The sequence below is a fragment of the Antedon bifida genome, chromosome 8 (genome assembly GCF_963402885.1).
Source record: "Antedon bifida chromosome 8, ecAntBifi1.1, whole genome shotgun sequence".
NCBI classification, from domain to species: domain Eukaryota; kingdom Metazoa; phylum Echinodermata; class Crinoidea; order Comatulida; family Antedonidae; genus Antedon; species Antedon bifida.
This window is the reverse complement of record NC_136233.1, coordinates 21,668,019-21,693,867: the sequence shown is the minus strand read 5'-3', so window position 1 is coordinate 21,693,867 and position 25,849 is coordinate 21,668,019. Positions and strand designations below refer to the sequence as shown.

Sequence of the window (25,849 nt, the reverse complement as noted above, 5' to 3'; positions counted from 1 at the left end):
ATTATTGATAAATCCATCGTATAAGAAATATAAAAAACATGCAATTGTATTTGCACTTTGTGGATATTTTTAAAGTTGTTTAAGGCATGCTTGGCATGACATATTTTTATATTGACACTGCTCACATATGTTTTTAATGCAGTGAAGCCGCCATACCAGAGACGAGACTGCGTACATATGTTTCCAAGCAGTTAATGAGTACTCCTGTAGATAGTATAGAATTAAATGATCAGGCTTTACTATGTAGATTAGAGAGCAATTATGGCGATGATATAAATATTAAAACAAAAACAAATAAAATTTAAATTTTATTGCATTTTCCAGATCATATATGTTACAAAGTTTAGTGATATGAAATGAAAATTCACTATTTTATGATAATCAGTTGCTTTTTGAGTTTGTTTTAAAAACTGTGTGACTCTTAATTTAAATCGTCTGGAGGAAGATCATTGCGAGATTGAAAGATCTCTACCGACTGTTTGACTGAAGTAAGCGGCAATTATTCACTGACAGATACGCACACGGACAAAACTTAGTGCAACGACTATCGGTAGTGTATACCACAACATTCTATCGTTGCAACCGCCAGATACGAACAAACACGTTGATGAAACGACCAAAACTGATCACACGCAGACAAAAACGTTACCGACGATCAGTATTTTATTTAACGGCAGACTACACACCGATAAGATACTGTACACATACTATTTTACATAATATTCGACCGTTAACCGATAGATATGCACACAAACGAAAATATTTCCATGAAACATCATTTGATACCATCGGAAATTATATTATATTTGACACCAATAAGAAACAATATTTTGCTGTATCAAGGCATACAGGTAATTATTAATATTAACATGAGAGATGCTGGTACAGTGAATAGCTGATGCAATGTAGATAATATATTACAGTAGGCTACAGACACAATAGTAGTAGATAGTTATAATATATAAACCAACTGAACATACGAATTTAGCTATTGTAGCGGCAATACAAAAATACCTAAAGGTAATAGGTATGTTTATTATAATTACCAAAAAGTCAACAAAATTACATACACAAGTTAACTAAATAAAAATAAATACTAATAAAAATATGTTATGTTATCTATCATTGACAAAACAATCATACTAAAATATTGTATACAATTTATAATACACAAGTTTACAACGTTACCATACAGTAGTAATAAAATATAGTATAATATATAATCGATATTTTAATTGACTGTACAATTTACACAATAAATAAAATATAAAATATACGTATGACTTGAATATTGAATTTTGGACTCGGTGGGTGTAGGGTGGTTTTCGATTGAGTGGTGGAGGAAACAATCGTTTGAAGCAATTTTCAAATGCATACGTTGGTTATTATAATTGTGGCGTTTGGGTGGAGTGGTGATCTTACAATAGGACGAACCATAATGTAATAAAACCGTGAATAATTTGTTTTTTAATACTAAATGGTGGATAATTATCCATTCGATAAATTTATGGATATTTCCGCTGGCAAAAACTATATTTAATTTATTCACATTTAACCAAAACAGCCCCAAATGATAGGAAAACCATGGTTGTATTCAGGGACTAAAACCGCTAAAAAAAATACTGTACACCACCATATAACAACTAAATTAATTCTACCTTTAATTAAAGACCAAATTGTAATACAAAGTTATTTATACATTGATAGGGTTGTCTCCAGAATTTGGCAGTCTAAAAGGACCTGGTTCTAGAAGACCAAATCTAAGATGGGTATCCTCAACCCCTCAATAACGAAATAAAAATACAGATATTTCTGTTTTATTTAATAAAAAACATTGAATCATCGCTAAATCTAACCGCAGACAATTTTATTACCCGGAAACCGATTTTAAATAATTGAATCAAAATCAGTAAATAGATTATTAAACTTGCTTCAACTCTAGTCTAAAGCTAGATCTACACTATCAAACTTTGTGTGACAAAAAAATGTGATGTGCCCATATATGGACATGATGATGTCATATCACTACCATATTTGGGCACATCACTACCATATTTGGGCAAATCACACTAGTTTGACAGTGTAGACAGAGCAATAACTCTATTCACTTATTGATTTTGTAGAAAACACCTCTGATCATCATCCGATACAATCATTCGATATCCACTATGATATTTCACGCAGGTGTAAGCCATACATCCATGTTTAAATTACTGGGGTTTCTAGAATAGGCTAACATATTTGACACTTAAACTTGAAGGGCTATATTAAATTTTGGTGTTAAATATGTACTGTTTCCCAAAAACATGAAAAATGAAGATTATAAAAAAAGACTTTGAATAGGCCATTTTACAGTATTATTTTTGGCAATAAATAAACAAATTGTGAATAACTATTCTGTGACATTAAAATGGCATGCCATATTTAACAAAAACATTTCAAAAAATTATTTTTTCAGGGGACAATACATCTTTAAACTTTGCAAGAGTAATTAGAAAATGCACGTAGAGGAGAGAGGGAGCTGTGTGTTTGTGTGAGGGTGTGACAAGGTCAAATGTTGATAAGAGGGGTCATTCAAAAGGAGTAGGAAGGAAAAGGAGTATGGAATAGTTTTCAAGTACTGTACCGTAATAGTTAAAAATAGGTATGAAAATTCAAATGAATATTTTTAGAAAGTATGTCGGAAAAAACTGGTATTTCCAAAAACAAACTATCTATGAAAATCAACTCATCTATTTTTGTCGATTATTATATATACGAGTGGGGATTTTCCAGAATATTGACTATGAAAACACAACATACAATACAGGTGTATTTCAAAACTCAATTTTGAAAATAGGGATTTCCAAGATGGTAACACAACACATAGGCCTACATGATGGTAAACTTATATCAAGATATTTGTGTTTAATTTACTTTAAATACAATATTTGGAATTATTGAAAATTGTTGTAATACAGTATACATACTGCATATTCAGGGGACAACTATATTCAGGGGACAACCCAGTATTAAGGGGACATTTTCTCAAGAACAAACAAGAGGAAATATATGTTTAACACTACAGCCAACCCCTATATGCAGGGACACCCCTACCCAGGGGATATCCCTATTAAAGGGACACTTAGCTGGGTCTGGAAGGTGTCCCCTTAATAATAAGAGTTCCACTGTAACTATTACATATTTAGATGTTCTTTTCATCTCAATTTCCAGCAGTGAAAATATGTAGGCATGGCATATTAAAAGGCAACGGCCAACCCCTAAATAGTGGACAACTCTATTAAAGGGACACGTTGCTGGGCATTGAAAGTGTCCCCTTAATAGAGGTTTTACTGTATTACTTATTTATATGCTTTGAATGGTTTTAAGCAGTGAAAATACTGCATAGGTTTATTATGGATGTATACCTCCATGGTTATAAGCATTGACAATGTTGTTTTGCATTCAACAACATTCTTGCCAGCTGTTCCCAGTGATGTGTGCACTTTTAGTTTCAAGTCAACTAGAGGCCAATGAGATTCCAGGAAATTCAGCCTGTTAATAGGGTCAGTAAACGCAGCAAACAGCGAGCCTGCCTGCCGGCCTGCCTGCCTCCAGTCAACATGAGTTCATACTTGTTTTTGGCAAGCTTAGTGGCATTGTCTTTGAGTCAAGTCTAACCTGGGGATGAACAAAAATGATTTATGCTATGTAGAAATAAGAGTTTGCAATAAATACCATAAGTTTATTAACCCATTACAAACATATGATAATAATTGTATGATGGTCAGCTAAAGCCAGCTGGCATCGCAACATTTGACCGGGAAACCCAGCGGTTTACAAGGAGGAAATTTATTCTTATTGTCCTCAAATTAAAACAAAATATCAATATATATAAACAGAAATTTGATAATTAATCAGTTATGTACAGTATTTGCTACATACTGTATTTCCATGGAGTAAAGGTATTTCTTAAGTTAGGTTGATACTAAATTACAAATTAAAGACCACATTTGGGTGGATGGTTTTATCAGGAGATATTTTCTAGTACCCTTTTACCCACCCTTCCTTAAGTAAACCATCAGGAAGCTGCAACAACAATAATATAAAAACTTGGGTAAAATATATTTAATTTAATATACACCACACTTTATTAAATAATCTGACAATATATTTTATACAACACAAGATGATAATTACAATTTCATTGTCAATCCAAGATTTTTAATTTTGTTGAGCGAGGGGTGGGGGAGGAAAGATTTGGATAGGCGACCTTGGGTTTGAATAGTAAATTAATTGCTGACATTTACTAGTTTTATACTGTATATATATACTACTGGTTTTTTTTTCCGGAAAGGGGATGGTGTGAGGGTGGAGGTGTGGGGGTTTGGGGCGCAAGGGAGAAGAAGAGAAAGGGACATCTATGAATTTAAATGGTCACAAAGTGAATTGACTTGGGCATAGTTTTTATACAATTTTATATACTGTATAAAACCATGTTACAAATGGTAGGCAACAAGAATATATTTAATTTTAAACGGTATTTATATAGTGACACGTCAGCTTTTAATTGCTCACTAAAGTAATAGCTTGTCGTCAAATCAGAAAAATCTTAACATGAATAATAAAATGTGAGTAGGCTGTTGAACTTGTTTAGACAAGCAAGCCACTGATCACAAGAATATGAGTCACGAGAAAAAATAGTGCACAGTGACAGTAATATGATGAAAGCTATACAATAAAGGAAAATTCTAGGCTCATGAATATTCGTGACGTCACAATGGGTTCTACTCAAGCCTATTAAACGCGTGGGCGACTCACAGCAAACAGGATTTTCCACTGCAGAGGTCACAGCAGGAGAGAAAATGTTTAAATACTTTAATTTCGTGGGTAGTGATGCTTAATTCAAGGGTACCGTACTCAACATTTTTTATTTTAAAAGGGCAAAGGTCGTGGAAACATAATTAATGTAACAGACAAATTATATTTAATGCTAGCTTGACCTTTTTAAATCTAAAATAATGTAATACTATAGTAACAACTTATAGGATTACTGTATAATTTTTATTTAACAGTAGTAAATATTTCCAAACTTCAAATTTTAATTGCGTTAAACATTATTTTGTAGAAGCATGTGATGAGAAGTTGTTTGTTGTAAAACGAGGGAATACCATTTTCATATTGTGTGTCAATCAACTGCCTCATAAACACTGCATTTTGACTCAAACTGTTTTATTAAAAAAGTATAGATACATTTAAATCTAGATAATAAATATAATACAGTAGAACTCCCCATTAAGGGGACACATTGGGACCAAGAGCATGCAATAGTACCATGCTCAATCATTAAAATGGAAGAAACTAATGCATGGCATGAAACCAACCATTAAAATAGCAAGGATAATCAATACTTGCTATATGTGACAGGGGGGTCAACGATATCATTAAGGACATGCACTCCCCTGTTCCCTTTTAACAGGTAAAATGAAGTTTATTTGAAACTGACAGACTACTTTTATATTATATCCAACTGTTGACATGACATTGAATTCAAATGTTAATTTGCTATACCTAAACCTTATATTAATTTTAAGAAAATTCATATCAATATTATTTCAATGTTATAAATAGTAGAACCCCTCTTTTGGGACACCCCTATCCAGGAGACACTCCTATTAAGGGGACACTTCTTATGGACCGACGACGGGCAATAATCTTTTAACACTATGGCCTACTCTTATTCAAGGGACAATGATGAGAACAATTTCTTTATAGAGGTTCTACCCTATTTTTTATCGTACAACACAGTGTCAGTATGTATCTAAAGATATGCAGTATTTGCTATATTGATACCATAACAACTCTATATATACAACACAATGAATGGATGGCATTTGTATTTACTCATCAAATCATTTTATACACTGGTATCAAACAATACAAATACATTTATTATCTCTCTATTAATACCTTTGGAAGTTTCCATCATACAATGCTGATTAACATTCAATGTGACCTTTGAACCTGTTGACAAAAACTCCTACATTGACCCATAAATTTGACCTTCAAATCCACCTCAATGTCATTTTTTTTATGGATTATGATTTTCATATTGTTATCAGCTGGTGAAAACAGGATAAACAATTCTGTGTATGAATTTTTAAATCAGCAAATCAAATTTTTAGGGATCGAATAATGTGTGATGTCAGAGATTTTTTGTATATATCAGGGAATCAAATGAATAGAAAACGTTTACGTTTTTAGGAATGGATCATCATCTTAATAATACAATTAAAACAAAAATTCATAATTAATTAACTAAATTAAACAAATAATCTTATATATGAAATTTATAAATATCTTACATCCAATTAATTTTTAGTGGGCATAGGTAATATGGTTAACATTGATGTCTGATATTTGACAGGCCACTAATCTTTTTCCCAAAAAGATGCCTAAAGCTCTGTCTTCACTATCAAACTAGTTTGACAAAAAAAGTGTGATGTGCCCAAATATGGTGGTGATAATCCCAAATATGGTAGTGATATGACATCATCATGTCCATATATGGGCACATCACATTTTTTTTTCACATAAAGTTTGTTAGTGTGGACAGAGCTTTAGACTACACCCAAATAAGGTAATTAATCAAATTATATGACTTATATGATTGAAGTTTAATCTTTAGTATATCAAATTTTCAAAGTGATTCAAGTATAACATCACTAAAAATAGAAATTTGCCAAGTTTAAGGTAGTGTACACGTCAATGACTACATTTAAGTAAAACAAATATATAAGCTGGTATCTATGTTGTTTATTTAATCTTGAATAACTAATCTATGATAAGATGACGAAACATTACACGTAAAAACAGCAAATTTAAAGGGGAATTTAAAATCAATGGATTAGAGTAGAACCCCTGCTTTGGGACACTCCCCTAGGGACACACTATAAAGGAGACACCCCCACTAGGGACACACTATAAAGGGGACAGACACACTATAAAGGGGACATCCCTATTAAAGGGACACCCCTATTAGGAGACACTTTCCAATGAAATCAACAAGGGATAACATACATTATGGATAACTCCTATTCAGGGGACACCGCTATAAATGAGTCATCTAAATTTATTTAGAGAACAGTAGAACCCTTATTAAGGATATCTTCAGGGCTTAAAAGGGGTGTGTCCCCAACTGAATAGGGGGTGACGGTGTTAAAATATGTATCAGCTAAGTTATTTCATGTAAAGGTTTCCACTTAATAGGGTGTCCCAAAGGATTCTACTATAGTAGGGCTAGACGAAAAAAAACCAATTTTTTACAGTATCGTCCCTGTGAATCTAATTATTTAATTCCATAAATCATAATGGAGTAATTTAATAAGGCCTATAAAATGATCAGAACTGCTACTTTAACCACAGTGAGTCAGAAGATTTCACAGATTTCCACCCTAGTGCCACATCACTGCTAAAATGGTTGGATGGATTTGTATGTGGTTTGGCAGATTCCACTAAAACCTTCAAAATCAATATTTGAACAAGGACTGTAATACCGGCAAGTATAGATACAGTAATCTATGGCAAGACAAGTTTGCCAAAAGATATATATTGATGTGTCATGTTCAAGAATGATAGACTAATTGCTAGTTCTAGTATTTGTACGTAACTAAGTAGAACCCCCATTAGGTGGACACCTTTAGGACCTAACAAGTGTCCCCTTAATAGCGGTGTCCCCAGCTGAATAGGGGTTGTCTGTAGTCTTAAAACATATATATTCCCTTCACACTCACAGGAAAGTGTCCCCTTAACATTTAAAGACAATTTATACTTTTGAGAATCTATGTCTCAAAAACGTGATCTTAATTTGGAGGTGTCATTTTAATAATTATATAATTATTCCATTATATATGTTTCATTTAATCCATGAAACTTTTTTTAATCCAGAGTTTTTTTTTCTTAGAACAATAATAGTTACCATAATTTCTTAGTACTGTATTTCTGGGTCAGAATATTTACCTGTTAGACTTTAATACGTCTCCTTGACTTGGAGTACCAGTGTGTGCTTAATAAAAGAACGGATCTTACTTGATTACTTAAGTATACCACTACTAGAGAAAGGTGGGGATGTCTACGTGTGGTTTTGCACTTCCTAAATAGTTTTCTTTTTACATGTTGTATACACAAATTGTATTAATTACAACTTAAGCTCTGTCCACACTATAAAACTTTATGTGACACTAAATGTGATGTTACTGTACCCATATGGACACGATGATGTCATCACCACCATATTTGGGCATATCAATCACCACCTTTGTAATGTATTATATGATGAAAAAAAAAAAAAAAAAGAAAAATATTTGAATGTAATTTTTGTTTTAGTTTATTTCTGTGCTCTGTTCTGGGTTGATCAGCTAGCATAGGTATTTAGCACTTGTTTGGTCTTTCCTTGCCTTTTATATTTGTTTTGTCTTCTTTGTATTGTATATGGCAGAAAATTGAATAAATAAATAATACTACCATATTTGGGCACATCACACTTTTTATGTCCAACTAGTTTGATAGTGTAGACAGAACTTTAGGGTTGGGTGGTGATTGGTACCATAGTGTGTATGGTGCTACAGAACATATTGTAAAGTGTCACGTACAATACACAAACAGCAATGATGTCATTCATATAGTAGTAGTAAATTATACACCAAATGTTGTCAGGATCACATGAATATTAAATCATTTTATTAAAAATGTAATGATAACTTGTAAAACATATTAAAAAATTAAAAAATACTTTCTAAAGCTCTGTCTACACTATCAAACTTTATCTGACAAAAAAAATGTGATATGCCCATATATAGTATATGGACATTATGATGTAATGTCACTACCATTATAGTTGGGCATACCACTACCGTATTTGGGCACATCACACTTTTTTGTCAAACGAGTTTGATAGTGTAGACAGAGCTTAAGCGACATCTTACAAGTTACATCAAATCCCTATTTAAAAACGTTTTTTGCAAGCATGGCAGAGGGGGCTTAGAATACCTCATTTGGGACACCCCTATCTAGGGGAAACTTTTCTGTGAAGTGAAGGGGAAATGTTTTAACAAGTTACTGACAACATCTATTCAGGGGACAACATCTATTCAGGGGACAACCCCTATTCAGGGCACACCCATATAAAAGGACACTATATTGGGTCCTGAAGGTGTCTTCTTAATAGGAGTTCTATTGTAAATAGTAAAATATCAAATTATTATGTTCTTTCAGTTATGAAATCATTGCTGGGTTGCTGTTTATGAAGGGCAAAGTTAATAGAAGGAAGAAACTACTAGAAAACGCTACAAACCAACTTCCTCAATGATTTGATTGTTTGGAAAAAACAATTATAACAACAATATTCACTATTGTTCTATTGTTCCTTTTCTGACAGATAAATTAAGCGTAAACAATTTGTTTGTTTGCTGTCAAGCAAAAAAAAAAAAAACCAACATCCGCTATCGTTTATGCTAACATTTACAGTTAACATGAATATTCAACAGGATCTCAACACCATAGTGTGTATATCGTGTGTATTTAAACTACAGAAGCTCTGTGCCCAAATATGGTAGTGATATGCCCAAATATGGTAGTGGTATGACATCATCATGTCCATATATGGGCACATCACATTTTTTTGACACATAAAGTTTGATAGTGTATACAGAGCTTTAAACACAGAGTTTGGTTTTATACTGTTGAACTCACAGTCAAATATACCTCAGAAAATGTGTTAAATTTATGATGACCAGTATAATTTAGTTCAGGCTAATTGAATTAAAGAACTAGGTTAAAATAATTTTCTATAATTCTCCTTCATTGCCTGAACAATCATAATTTCTCCCACACCTCATCACGCCAACCAGGATCTTAATACCTAACTAAAATATTTCCTCTTTGTTTAAGTTATTGATAGGAAAATGACTACTTCCACTACTGTTTCAATTGTTATACTGTACAGTACAAAACGAAAGCAAACACACACACGCACGGAATCTCCACAAACAAGCAATCCAGGAAATCCATCACAAAACAAGGAATTACCTTGAGAAAGCATGTGACTTGTATTGTAGTTAGGTCACATGACTTTAAGTAGAGTCACATGGCATCTTTATAGGTGTCGGCTAAGATTTTAAGTCTGTTCCCATAAGCAATACAATGGTATACAGTGATAAACAATCTATCTAAATCTATTTTTTATTTGTGGAATTGACCACTGGAATAACATTATGTCTGGTTATATTGAGTTAGATCCTGTTTGCCATGGGTGTTTCTGGCTTATAAATAAATAATGGACAAGTACAGGAAGCGATATAAAAATAGATGAAAGGGTATAGTTTGCTTGGGTAGATATAAAAACAAATTGCCAATAATATTCTATACACGATACTCTATGGGAATCCCTGTATATTAATTCTAAAGCTCTGTCTACACTATCAAACTAGTTTGACAAAGAATAAAAATGGTAGTGGTATGCCCAAATATGGTAGTGGTATGCCCAAATATGGTAGTGATATGACATCATCATGTCCATATATGGGCACATCATATTTTTTGTCCACATAAAGTTTGATAGTGTAGACAGAGCTTTAAGGTGGAACTATGTAAGGTTGAAGTGATATGTCACCACTCTACAGATCACATAAGCCAATGTAATGTGCATAAATTAATGTATTTTAATGACTCTCAATCATAACTCAATACAACAACATGGGAATCGTAGCAACCAATGAACAAACATCGCCAGCACAAGAGGGCGCACTGGCGCTAGAAGAAAATCAGTAGCATGACTTGAACCCAGGTATAATGTTGTAGCAAGAAAGCCTATTATAATACCACAAAGTTACAATAATTGTCAAACAAAGTGACTGTCCGGTTATAACCTTTGTTATTTATCGATTTCTTCTTCATTATCTGATTGGGAAGGCCCCCACTTACTATTTAATTTGTATGTTAAAAGATAACGATACAGATAGGTGAATAGTATAATACCAAATTTGGTTTTTGCTAACAGCAGCCTATCTGGAAATCAAATATATGCATTATATTGAATAAATAAAGATGCACTATATTAGATATATCCATTTCAAATCAATGAAAGACGTGCAATTTGTCAGTGACACCACAAAATGGCAGTAACTGCATAGTATTTAGCGAATAGCGTTTGAAAAAAACGTGATGGACATAGTGTCTTTCACAAAAACACACAATTTTAGCTTAAAGATACTGTCCCCCTAAAACGATAATTTTTTTGGTGAATATGCCATTTAAATGTCACATAATAGTTATTAACTTTAACCAAAAATCGGGTCGAAAAAATAAATTATTTACCTGAAAAAATTGTAATTTAAAGCAAAAAAATAGTTTTTTAAAACAGTATCTAAACCATTATTTTAAACCATTATTTTTGTTCACTTTTTTCCTACGGAAGTGAAAACCTTGATTAAAACTAATAAATTGCTTATTTAAAGTCTGACTATATTAATCTTCATTTTTCATGTTTTAGGAGGTCAGTACATCTTTAAAATTACCTATTTAGTTACATATTGTTCATTGGACTCAGTGGAGTACTGAAACAGGAATAGATGAATCATGAAAGTACATATATCTGTAGATAGTCTCTTGTGGGTAAAAACCGCTGATATCACACATAAGAGTCTTCCCACTCCTTGATCATACCTTACAACTAATTTTAAACCCTAATTTATATTACTATTATAGCCAATCTTTAATGTATTTCTGATCCTGAAATGATCACTACTACTACTACATGCCAAAATATACATGCTGACTAAACAGAAATGTCACTCAAAGCAAGACTTTCTTAAATCAATTAAATGATGTGGTTGTTCCAATTACTTGTACGGGGTAGGGTCACGTCGTCCCAGACTTACTAAGCTATGGATATTTTAAGATTTCCGAGAATATAAAATATGGGGTGGATTAAGAAGGTGCAGATGTGTCAAGTTATACTCAAAGTGCAAAAGAAAAAACAAAAAGTTTATAAAATAACCCAAAATTGGAGATCCCAACTATTAAGGTGGAGACATTCCTCATGAGTCATAAAAGACTCTCTAACAGGGATTCCCCTGAAAGTATTCTTTTAAAGCTCTGTCTACACTATCAAACCTTATGTGACAAAAATGTGCCCATATATGGACATGATGACATCATATCACTACCGTATTTAAGCATATCACTACCATATTGGGCACATCACATTTTTTTGTCAAATAGTTTGATAGTGTAGACAGAGCTTAATATTTCTCAGTTGCTTTTATGACGCTAGTGTACTTTCACTCTTGTTCCATTGTTCCTCATGTTGATTGTTATATTATAAACGTAATATCTGGAAAATGATAAACAATCTGTTGGCGATAAAATGACTACTTTGTATTTGTCACAATGACGATAAAACGCAGTTCAATAACCGCAGGAGAATTTAAAGATACAATTACTTACGCCGAAGCACAGTTGATATAATTCAATCAGGATTTATTTATGTATTATGGTTATTATCAATTAATATAAATTGATTTTGTTGTAAACACTTGAAATTCAAGAAATGTTATTTTTTAATAAACTTCCCACTAGGATCCAGAGCAAGGACACAACGCAATGGCAATAAGAAACGACAGATCAACAACATTTCTGCTTGTCATGATTGGTCAAATTCTCAAGTTTACTCCTTTTAAATGTATTTTAGTGCAAACCAAGTTTGAAGCATTCACATTTTTGGAATAAAATTTGTTCCAAAGCTCTGTCTACACTATCAAACTGGTTTGACAAAAAAGTGTGCCTAAATACGGTAGTGATGATATGCCCAAATATTGTAGTAATATGACATCATCATGTCCGTATATGGGCACATCACATTTTTTTGTCATATAAAGTTTGATAGTGTAGACAGAGCTTTAGTCAGAACATGGAGCAAATGTGTTGCTATGATAAGATTTGCTTTTGTATACCTTATATTAGGCCCATATAGATGGCTATATTTATTATACTTTTTTAATAATAAATAATAATTATTATTAATAAGGTCATATTATTATAAAGTAATTTATTAAAAATATCTGAGGAATTCAAAGTTATTAATATACTGTACTTAAAAATCCATTTCTATCACCTCGGGTATTCAAAAAAATTAGTAATTCTGTGAAGTTTCTCTTTAAGTATAAAACAGGACTAACAGTAGAGAAAGCATTTTGGAATTGCCGGTTCGTCTCGTGACTGTATTATTACTAGCATAATAGATTAATAGAAATGATACTTCCTGGTGTTATGGGCATTCCTGTTATGCACGGCACAAGTCACATGCTTCAGACAACAAGTGTTTGCTCTATTGTTTCAAACCGGTTCCTGTTTGTTCACTTGACAGAAGTGACTTTGACGCTCAAGGTCATTGAAACCAAATCTGACAGCAGTGTAGAAAGAATGGAATGAGTAGGGAATGGAATATGTAAGGGATATAGGGTGGGTGGTGTGGATAATGAAGTGAGGGGTAGAGTAGAGTGTTCTTGGGAGGGGTAGAGTGTTCTTGGGAGGGGTAGAATGTTCTTGGGAGGGGTAGAGTGTTCTTGGGAGGGGTAGATTATTCTTGGGAGGGGTAGATTATTCTTGGGAGGGCTAGAGTGTTCTTGGGAGGGGTAGAGTGTTCTTGGGAGAGGTAGAGTGTTCTTGGGAGGGGTAGAGTGTTCTTGGGAGGGGTAGAGTGTTCTTGGGAGGGGTAGATTGTTCTTGGGAGGGGTAGAGTGTTCTTGGGAGGGGTAGAGTGTTCTTGGGAGGGGTAGAGTGTTTCGAGGGATGAAGCAGGATGGAAAAGGGTTTAATTGATAATGGATAGGGAGGGCGAGTTTGAAAAAGAAGTTAGAGGATGTTGAAAACATAATAGGGAGGGGTAGAGTGTGGGATTGGAAAAACACGTGAAAGGAGTGATAGGGGATGGAAGAAAGAATATATCAATTTATTCCGGATTTTACATAAAAAATACAAGCAAGAATGATCCGGGGGACTCAAACAGCAAACACAATCAATAGATTAGATATAATAAAGGGTCGAATATTGGAGATGGATTCTGTACAGAATTCATTCTAAATATTAATTAAACAGTGATGAGTCACCACCAACATTGTTATAACACTGATTCAGGTGATACCCTCTACTTGAATAATATTTACCAGCTGATACATTGTTTACAGTGTATCCATGTTTACTCAAGGATCTCATTAATATTTGACAGGTAGGAATTAGCATACAATCACCAGGTTAGATTGTTTAAACCATCAATCAAATATATTGTTAGTTTCCAACTCAGTTCACATAAACAGCTGGTTGGTCCAGGTGTACTTTCTTGTATTGGTATCAAAAACAATGTTTGGAAAGGGGAGAAAAGAGGGGGTGGGGGAGAGAAGAGGGGGTGGGGAGAGAAGAGGGGGTGGGGAAAGGAGAGGGGGTGGGGAGAGAAGAGGGTATAGAGGACATGGAGAGAGGAAGTGGAGAGAGGCAGGAAGAGAAGATGAGGAGAGAGAGGAAAGAGGGGAGGATGGAGTGAAGTGGAATAGAGAGGCGGAATAAAGAGGAGGGATAGAGAGGAAGGGAGAGAAGAGGAAGATAGAGAGAAGGGGGTGGAGAGGGTGTTGGAGAATGGAGAAACTACACTCCTATTCAAAACACTCATATTAAGGGTACCATCGACACTTTCCCATGAAACGAACAAGGAGAAATATTATTAAAGGGACACTAATAAGGGACACACTGCTGGGTCGCGAAGGTGTCTCCTTAATTGACTTCAATGGTAGGGGAAGTACATTAGCAATCATTGGGTAGGTTGTTGAACAATCGTAATCATAAAAAAAAAATATATCCCGACTAAATTTAGCTAATTTATGACAATTTTGTATTGGAAGACTAACAAAATAATACTTGAAAGAAGAGAGTGTGAGACTACAATATGTACTATTAATTTAAAATAGGTGAAATAATACCAGGAATATAGTTCAGTAATGCGGACATTGAACGGAACTGCCTCACTATAATTACAAATAAAATACTTTAATAGTAGGCTAAAGTAAATCGGTTCAAGTGGAATGTCACTATCATTAACTGTTTTACTTACTAATGTCACTTTTAGTTTGAGTTTCTAGTTAGAAGTAATTAATTTGTAACTAATAGGTGACATGTAAAACATAAACCACCAATAACTATGACAACTCAGTCTCTTAATAGTAATTGAATATTAATAAAAATAGGTCAAGTAAATGACATTAAAATTGTCACATATATTTGTCATTAAAATTGTCACAATTTGTCATTAATGTCATTTTAGTAATGTAATTATCACAATAGGAGTCTCAGATGTCACTATGTAAAAACAAAACCTAAAGTACTTTTGAAGGAAATTTGTTCAAGTGGAAATTGTCACTTTTGTGACAAAAGTGACAATTAGTTATGTTTTCTTCTGAAAGTAATTATCACAATCAATGGGTTTAAAAAAATAAAATAAAGCTAAGTGACAATTAAGTGCTTTAATAAGGAAATGTTCAAGTTGTCAGAGATAATTATGGTGTCAAGTTATAGCGATTATCATAATGAGTGACAAAACACAGTGGAACAAAAAAACAAGTGTCAAATAAAATGTAAAAATTGTCACAAAAGTCACAAATAGTTATGTTTGTTCCCTTAAAGCAATTATCACAGATGACTAATAAGTGACAATTAGCTACAAATCTTTTGTTCAAATTCCAGGGGTAATTATCTGTAAACCCTGTTCCTAAATATTGATAGTTGCGATTAACGAAACTACGAACAAAGAAAAGTATGATGTCTTTGTTTACAATTGGCTACACTTCAAGGAATATTTTTAAATGACCTTTAAGCTTTGTCCACACTATCAAACTAGTTTGACAAAAAAAGTGCGATGTGCCCAAATATGGTAATGATATGACATCATCATATCCAATGAAAACCAGTTTAAGCTGTTTGGGCTACCCTGGGTAAAGAAATATAATAATAATAATAATAATAATTACATTAATTATGTCCATATATACATTTTTTGTCACATAACGTTTGATAGTGTAGACAGAGCTTTAGCACCAGTTTTTTTTTTGTAGAAATAAAGTTCATATATAGCAAAGTTGATAAAAATACTTTTGTTTTGTGTAATGATGTAAAGTCAAAAGTACAGTGGTATAAACTTGAACCTACTGACAAAGTCAAGGAACTATTATAACTCACGGATGTCTATGGCTGTATTCACCATTCACACTAAGGCTCTGTCTACACTATCAAACTTTATGTGACAAAAAAGTTTGATGTGCTCATATATGGACATGATGATGTCATATCACTACCATATTTGGGCATATCACTACCATATTTGGGCACATCATACTTTTTTGTCGTCAAATTTGTTTGATAGTGTAGACAGAGCTTTAGGTTAAGGAAAACACCATTGATCTAATGAATACCACTAAATGAAAACCCTTAAATATTTATCGACTCAAGTAAAAAACTAGGTATTTTATGTGAAATATTACAAGCATTGGACCTTTAACTATTATGGCATGTGGTATATTCCATTATAAATAAAGCCTCCAATATTAACTTAGTCCACAAACAAACAACAAGAAGTCCGTCCATAGCTGATTGTGATTCCTCTATTATTGACAACTAAATCTCCCATTTATCAATCTTTTCACTTAAGTGAAACATTTTATTTATTCTTAAGCAATAACTTAAACCTTTACATTATTGAGTTGGAAATTGCTTAATTATATTTTTATTTATTAAGGTCGATAATTACTTGACATGACAATAATGGGCTCCATCCATAATTTGAAAAATTTAAGGGGTGGGAATATACTTGAATTTCAAAATAAGCATAAATTACAGGGTGGGATTAAAACTGAATATGGGATTATACTCCGTCAAATATTATTAGTTACACCCTGCTTGTTCACGGAATACGGGAAATATCTATGTTCTGGTTCCATATTCCATGAGGCTGAAGGCCGAATGGAATATGGAACCAGAACGTAGATATTTCCCGTATTTCGTAAGAACAAGCAGGGTGTAACGATTTTATCTCTTAGTTTCATCCATTTTGACCCCTAGCTATCACAACAACAATAGGAAGCTTTCGACGATTACGATTAGCTTTTTTTACAGACCGTCGAATACGGGTTCATACTCAAAGATAAAAATACAATACATAAACAACCCGAGCGTAGAAACATCAAACAGGTAATACGGATATATTATTCTTCTGATCCGCTTGACTGAGTAAATGGGTGTAATACGGAATTATATCTCATACATATTGACCAATCGGATTACAGAATTTACGTACACTAAGAGATAATGTTTATTCTTTGGATAAATGAAATTATAAATTTGTGTCGCTTACCTAAATTTTAATTTCTTCCAAACTAAACTGATTTGGATGTTGCGAAGTATTTCTAACAATTGCACTGATTGGTCCAAGCTGTTTACCCATGATGCTTTGCATGTCAAATCCTTGTGACTTTACCTCTGGTGTGATTGGTGGTAAGATCTTTTCAATAGATGACTGTAATAACTATAAAAAAAAAGAAAACTTCAAACTTTAATTTATTGAAATAATTTTCAATATTAAAACAACCAAAAACCTAATATACATTTTAGACGACGACCAACAACAATATTCATACAGTAGGTCTTAGGTTGTAGCAAGCGAAGGCTCCATATTGTAATGGACCAACCTACCTGAACTTTGACCTGGGCTTGTTTTACTGTTGCACACCTTATATACACTTCTAAGTACATCTTTAAATCAGTTGAGGTGATGTTCATTTTACATGTTTGGCAATAAAACTGATCATTTCTGTAAGATATCATGTTCTACAGCATTAACAAATTAATTAAAATTGAAAAGGATAGTAGATTCAGTAAAACTCTGTCTACACAAAAAGTGTGATGTGCCCAAATATGGTAGTGATATGCCCAATATGATAGTGATATGACATGGCCATATATGGGCACATCACATATTTTTGTCACAGAAACATTGATAGTGTAGACAGAGTTTACATTAATATATTACATTTCGGTTACAAAATTTGCAATAATCGCACACAACATACACCATTAATTCTAGTTAAAATAAATGTACTGTACAAATTTCATTTTAAGTTCTTACATTGATGAAGATGAGGCACACAGCTTGTCAGATCCACACTGACCACACACTGACCACTGGTAAGCACTGGACTCGTCAGCCCCAATAACTTCTCCTACAACATAAATAATTGTATAACTTATATATAATATAGAATTAGTTACAGTGGTAACCCTCCTTCGGGACTTGCATATTCAGGAAAAAATTGTTTACTCATTGTCCCTCATGGCTGTCATACCTGATTTTCATATTGCTTATAAGCCCCTCTAAGTTATCATGTCATATTTTTCCCATTCCATCTTCCCCACTCCCCACCTCTACACCTTCCCATCCTCCCTACCTCTTCCCATAGTGCATAATCAACTCAGCGATCCCCTACCTTGTAACGATACAAGCTCAAACTTATTACAATCAGCTTGTAATGGCTGTAAACCTATATCAACATTCTCGTATTCTTCAAATACACATGCATCATTAACCCTCACAATCCTGCTATACTTGTCTGCATGAAGTTCACCTAATATTAAAATTATGAATAATATTTTTAAATACTATATATATAATTATAAAATAATGCCTGAAAATGTGTTTATTTAATTTACTCTTTGTAAAATAAATAAACATACCAACATTATTTAAGTTTATTTATGTTAATAATTTATACAGGGTACCTCCTGAATAAAATATGCCAGTTGATATTTAGATTTAAATAATATATTAAGTTCTGTTTACACTATCAAACTGTATGTGACAAAAAATGTGATGATTTCATATAACTACTATATTTGGGCATATCACTACCATATTTGTTGGGCATCACACTTATTTATTTTTATTTATGTTTATAAGGATGGTGATGATAATAATACAGATGATTACAATGAGTTATGATAATGATTATGATAATGATGAAGAAGTAATGACAGCAGTGAAAGATAATTATAATGATGATTATGATGTAATTATTAGTGAGATCATAATGACACATACCGTTTTCTAAAAACACATCTTTAAACATAAACACATGGCCTATCAGCTTCGATTCCACAACACATGATGCATCCAATAACAGACACCTGTATGCAAACCAGTTCATTTCGGCAGCATCTGACCTGTGACCTTTGCCCAGTGAAGGGTCAGTAAGATAAATTCTTTTCAAAGCGTGTTTGTCTGTTGACGTACATGTGCTGTACAACACTTTTGAATAAAGGCTTATTCTTCGTGATACACTCTGTAAGAAAGAAAATATTCAAATATGTTTTTAGCAGAAATCAAACTACAGTATATTAGAAGCTATTAAAGGGACAAATTCGGGACCCCAATCCCTTTAATGTTTAAACACATATTTCCTTTCATTCGGGATGACCGAGACACAACTGGTGCTGACCGGGCTTCAATTAGACCGATCCCTGGTTAGCGACGAAGGTGTATCCCTTACTTCGGTTTGCATTTTTTTGGCATGGTTGGAATTCCCTTGTTTCATATTAGTTTATGTAAAGCGCTCACAACATTAGGCGCTATATAAATCCAGGATATTATTATTATTCGTTTCACAAGAAAGCATCCCCTGAATAGGAGTGTCCAAAGGAGGTGTTCTGGGACCCCTAAATAGCATTTGGCTGTAAAGACATATATTGCCCCTTATATGTTTCACAGGTGTCCACTGAGTAGGGGTGTCGCAAAGCAGGGGTTATGCCACGAGACATCACAATATGTTTACGAGGCCCCCAAAATCATCAATGCATGCGTCCATAAAACCTTGCCACTACTTACACCGACTGTGTTCAGCTTGCATTCTGTTGAGCTTCTATATATGACATGTTGTTTATTACTCTTAGTGATGACATCACTATCTAGTTTTAGTACATAACAGAATGAAGGTGCTGGCAAGATATGAGATGCTTGTTCACTCTGTGTAAATATGATAATGACTTCATTATTAAAGCTGTCTACACTATCAAACTTTATGTGACAAAAAATGTGATGCACTCATATATGGACTGCTGGACATGATGATGTCATATCACTACCATATATTTTGTATACCATAGAATTGGTCTTACATTTGTAGGTACTTTTATATTTGAAGAAGAATGCATATTTATGTATTTAGACCAAACCAAAAACGGTTTCTTAAAGGCACCCTTGCCTAGTGTCCCGAAATGAAAGCTCACAAATATGATGCACAGCACTTTTAACAAACTTATATGTAACCTTACATCTGATTGGCTGTTAAAACTTGCTGGGAGAATTTCGTCACTGGGAGGCCACATGGAATCAAGCATACTAAACAATCTAGAAGACCTAAAAAAAAACCAAAATTGTAATGCAAAATAATGTATGTGCAATATATAAATACAGATTGTGGTCTTTACCATGTATAACATCACGATCATGAACTTTTATGAAGAATCCCAAAAGACTAAAAAAAAGAGGTATTGCTAAAACAAATGAATCAAACAAATCTCCTACTCAATGACCTTAGTTGACCCAAGGCTATTAAACAATAGGCTATTGTAACAGACTTTGATATGCGTTTTGGCTTTAACAAAATCATGCAAAAATCATAAAATTCTAGACTATGTACACCATACATCGGGCATAACCGTATCGCATCCAAAACCTTAATGTTTGATCCACCGAACGAGCAAAGTATCATGTTGTTTGATAGCTTTGGTTTACCCCCTCTCTCTATAAATCAGGGACGAAATTTAGTACAGTATTTACTTGAACCAGGCATAGCACTCAGCTATAAAACCACAAATATTCCTCACCTTGAACGCTTTGTTCTTTGTAGTACTTTTGCTCCCTTGAATATCAACGTGTTGCCCTCAGCATTAAAATATTCCTTCCATGAATCACTGTGATGACAGTCGTCTGGTAAATGCATCTCACAGAATACTCCTCTGATATCTTGAAGCAACATAAACCACTGGATGTTAGGTGTACAATCAGGTCTGTAAGATCAAAGACAGTTTCAAAATATCACTATCATATTTGGGCAGATCACTACCATATTTGGGCAGATCAGGCTTTTATCAGGGGTAATAAAAGGCTAGATTTATTTATCACCACAACTAGAATGGCGAGAGGTTATGTGGTCAATAGTATTTGTTTGTTTCTTTCTATATTTGTTAGTTAGCAGGATTACTCAAAAAGATATTGCCCGATTTTAAAGGTTGGTTTCATAGCTGTATGGTAACACATCATTATATTTCATATGCCTCTAGGTGGTTGTTTGCGCTCTGTGAGTGCCTTTCTAGTTTGGATATACAATAACACAAAATAATTTGTTTCTTTTTCTTTAAAAAAAAAATGACAAAAATTGTATAACTTCTTACTTGTCATTTGTTAGTGAATTATAACAACATACTCTCTGTACTGTTGCTCGAATACACATCCCTTTTGTGCTATGTCCACTACTGTCCGCAATGCTGTCCAGTATCGAGTCCGAGGCTTGGTCATCCTCATTGACGGATTTAACTGGTTGAATGGTAACCTCTTCCAGAACAGGTCTTACTGCCGATTGGTCATCAGAAGGCTCTGTGTCAAAGGTCATCTTTCTTCTTGTTGTAGTCTATAAAATATTATTTAAAAAATGGTTTATACTGCTGATGTAGTATTAAGTTAGTATGAATACATTTGTTTTACTTTTTCTCTTTGATTTCTGTATATTAAGCTTTGTCAAACTTTATGTGACAAAAAAATGTGATGTGCCCATATATGGACATGTTGATGTCATATCACTACCATATTTGGGCACATTACTTGTTTTTGTCAAACTAGTTTGATAGTGTGGACAGAACTTTAAAGCAACACTCTCTTGTGAAGCAAGGCAAAATATATTTTTTAACACTGGCAAACCACTATTCAGGGGTCACCTTGCTGGGTCCTGAAGGTTCCTCTTAGGGTTCCTACTGTTATTTGCATACTATTACTTACTTGTGTTGAGGTGCTTGGTACATTGGTAGAGTCTTGCCCCACAAGTTGACAGTAATGAGTGCATAGCAGAATGGGTTCACTGTATCTTGGCAAGTTTAATCGCTGCCTACAATATGAAACAATATTAGGTAAATCAAAAGTATAGGAATACCCTATAGAGAAGAGAAGTATAGGAGTTAGAAACGAAGCTAAGAGAAGGGAAAACACACAACATAATGATAAATGGCAAAAACTACACCACCCTACAAACAATTATGAATTATTGCTACCCAACTACAATTTATTCATATTTACAGATCATTTATTTAAAGATGTATTGTCCCTTGAAACACAAAAAAATGAAGGTCAAAATATTCAAAATTTAAATTGGCCATACCAAAGTAATATTAAAGCTAAAAACAAAAATTTTACGTAATTAACAGCTAAATTAATTTGATTACATTTCGTCTGGAAAATCGTCGCGAGTGAAAGTAAACAAAGATTTCAAACCATGAGTATACATTATGCATGATGCTAATTAGGATTGTTTACAACTCGTCACGGTTGAGAAGGTGTTTTCACACAGATCACGAGGAAGTTTTATGATTATGCATACAGAGTAGCCAAATAAGCACGTTGCATTATGAGATATGTTTTGATCGAAAACTTTGACTGGAAGTCAAAGTTATTTTTTGAACCAAAAAACGTCTGTATTTCAGTTAAATGATTTTTTTTTCTACTAATTTTTGGTGAAAGTTAATAACTATTTTGATACTTCAAAATGACCCACTTTTTTTCGAAATCTTTTTTTTTTTTTTTTTTGGAATTTGACAAAGGGACAATACATCTTTAATCATAAATGTAATTTCACTAACGAGATCTAATAAGTTTGAAACAGTACTGTCTACAGATTGGATATTAAATATTGATACATATTTCATTTTATACCTAATTAATGATCCCCTTACAAGTCCCACTTGAATATCCCCCCTGTTATCTTACCATGGTGGATATATAGTGACGATGGACCCTTCAGCTATGCATAATTGCCTAGCAGTTGAGGTTGAGAATAACACATGTAGGACTTTGTGTTCAATGTCACTTGTATCTATGCATTCACTGACGTATATTCCCCGGCTAATGTGTATCTTTTGTACACGAACAGTCAGAGCAGTGCCGCTGGCCTTGGCTTTGTCTGCAGCATGGTGATTCCACATGGCTACTGAGGACCTCTCTCTAGAAATTAACTTCTGTAACCTTTCAGCAAGACCACCTCTAATGGAACAAAAGCAACAAGTTACTACTATATCCGTCAGTCTTCTACTCTTTAAAATAGAGGCCTGTTCAGACTAAACCCAACAATTTCCAATCAGTTCAAATTTATTTTTTGTTTCTCACCTTAGATATTTACTTTTCTTTTTGGCCGAATCCAGTGGTTCATTTTCGTCGGTCTCTGTCTGAGGTGATTTTATTTGTTGCTTCATTAAGTTGATAAGGTTTGACCCTTTCTTTGAGGTTGCCGTTTTAATGTCTCCACTAGAGGTCAATGAACTTGAAGGCAAGGAGGACGATATGGATCCGATGCTGTATGTTTCGGATGCCTATGTGAAAGAACAGTTGTTATAAAACATGCTGTATTAAGCTTGATTCACATTAGGACACAAAATAAGTAATTTTACCAATCACGACACAATGGATCATCGGAACTGTCACATTTTATTGGTCAACTTGCTTGCGTCTTACACCCTTACATTGCGTCCTAGTGGGAACCATGCCTAACCTGCCAATAACCAGTTTTTATAAAATCATTTTATTAAGTTTTATATACATACTGTACCTGTGGTGTGTCGCTGCTTTGTTTAAATTCCTCAACTTCTTCGCTGTCAACCGATTCCTCGGTAGATTCATAATCCGATATTAAAAGCTCTGAAGCCTAAACAGTAAACAAAATAATGTGAGCCACAATCAATGGAACATATAGATGCACAATAATAAAATAAAAGTTATATAAGCATATAAATATGGTAGTGATATGCACAAATATATGGTAGTGATATGCCCAATTATGGTAGTGATATGACATCATCATGTCCATATATGGGCACATCACATAAAGTTTGATAGTGTAGACAGAGCTTTACAATACACAAAAACTGGGTCAAGGAATAAAGTGGGGACAATATTACAAGTACCTGAGATGCTTGTGAACTTTGAACTTCGACCATAACTTGTTTAGTTTGTTGATCTTCACTGGATATCTCATCATGACTTATGCTTCTAAACGACGTCTTCTGACGTTTAGGACTCGCATCAGGTGATTCAAACACTAGAGGGTGTGCATCTGCTGAGTCACTGTCATCTTCACTTGAGCTCCAACTTATATCGACATCATCTTGTTGGCTCCCTACTTTTGCAGTAGAAAGTAATTTACCTAAAGTTTTAAAGATAGTTTTGTTTAGAAACATGAAATAAAAAACAAAGAGAACTTTAAAATTATTTAAGTAAACATAATAGAGAGGTTTCGCAATCTTACGAATACGATAACGAAAACGGATACGTCACGCACACGTATTCGTTTTCGTAAGCCAGTAAAAATCTGTTTCGCATGGCAACGAAATATTCAGGGCGCCGTCCAAAATATGACTGCGGTAAATTGAGCGAAGCGCAGGTACGTGTTGCTTAGTGCTTAGCTGCCTAGGCCTAGCGTAACATCAAAGCGAGTGGGGACTTTAAAAACTGCTATTTATCAAAATTGACCAGGCATTTTAGTAAACTACTTTAGTAAATTACCTTCAATAAATCTATAATTATATTATAATCATGAATCATTCCTGATTCAAATGCAAAATGTGCAAAATAGATCAAAAACTATACTCGTTTTGTAGTTACGAATATGACTGGTGATATTCGTCAAACACGAATACGCTTTACGGATATGAAATGGGGATCAGCTCAAAAGTTTCAGAATGTGTGACGTATCCGTTTTCGTTATCGTATTCGTAAGGTTGCGAAACCTCCCTAATATCAATCAAACACCCACTTTTTAAACCCTTTTTACTGCCAATTGATTTCCTAGCAGAAGACCTTTGACCTTCAAGAATGATGTCCGGATCAAAACCATCTTGACAATGATCCCAACTGTCATTGGCGGACAAACAATTCTGTTTACTGCTTAACTTGGTAATGCAATCAGATCTCTGCCAAACAAAACAAAATTATATAGATAGATAGATATTATGTAGGCTGCCTACTTTCCCAATTTAAACATTTAAAATTACCTAGCTGGCGTAGCCCTACTAGCCTAGGCTAGACTTATTACAAGCTAGGAGGCCTAGGCCTATATATATATCCTTCTAGACCATACCAAGCAGAAATAAGCTAGTTATAGCCTAGGCCTAGTCAGCTAGCCTGATGATGAAGGTGGACTCACACGCCTGGTGGTGGTGTGGGTACGTGAGAGGGGATGTGAGCTGGTTAGCCTACGACTTTTGACAGCAATATAATGGTTAATAAACAACCACATTTCCAAATAAAATATGTAGCAAATCTAAATAAAATGCTTATTTTGTCATCAGATAATGTTAGCAGTACCTTACGCTTCATAATTTCTAGTTTTTAATGTCATTCACGCACATTATTTTTTGTCGTCTGCTGCTATAAAGTTTGTCGCCTGCTATAAATTTGTCGCCCTCTCTTGAAACCAACGACGCATGTCCACAAAAACAAAATTGTGCGTTTTTTTGCGCA

General features: G+C 33.9%; 2 protein-coding genes across 2 annotated transcripts in view; one reads left to right on the top strand and one right to left on the bottom strand.

The window, feature by feature from the left end:
- Window positions 1-295: 295 nt before the first annotated feature.
- Window positions 296-25,772, bottom strand: LOC144850706 (DNA repair-scaffolding protein-like). Its single transcript, XM_078708100.1, has 17 exons — window positions 25,694-25,772; window positions 25,143-25,299; window positions 24,295-24,533; window positions 23,940-24,035; window positions 23,501-23,703; window positions 23,105-23,377; window positions 22,124-22,229; window positions 21,523-21,758; window positions 20,956-21,138; window positions 20,401-20,485; window positions 19,955-20,092; window positions 19,172-19,412; window positions 18,561-18,698; window positions 18,203-18,296; window positions 17,770-17,887; window positions 17,432-17,602; window positions 296-3,660 (listed from the first exon to the last, which is right to left on the bottom strand). Exons 1-16 carry the CDS (start codon window positions 25,703-25,705, stop codon window positions 17,432-17,434), a joined length of 2,490 nt encoding a protein of 829 aa, XP_078564226.1. The 5' UTR covers window positions 25,706-25,772; the 3' UTR covers window positions 296-3,660.
- Window positions 23,708-25,849, top strand: part of LOC144850735 (large ribosomal subunit protein bL17m-like) — a 65,584-nt gene continuing 63,442 nt past the window's right edge. Inside the window, exon 1 of the mRNA XM_078708141.1 lies at window positions 23,708-23,718. The gene's annotated coding sequence lies outside the window, so the exon portion shown is untranslated. The remainder of the gene's footprint in view (window positions 23,719-25,849) is intronic.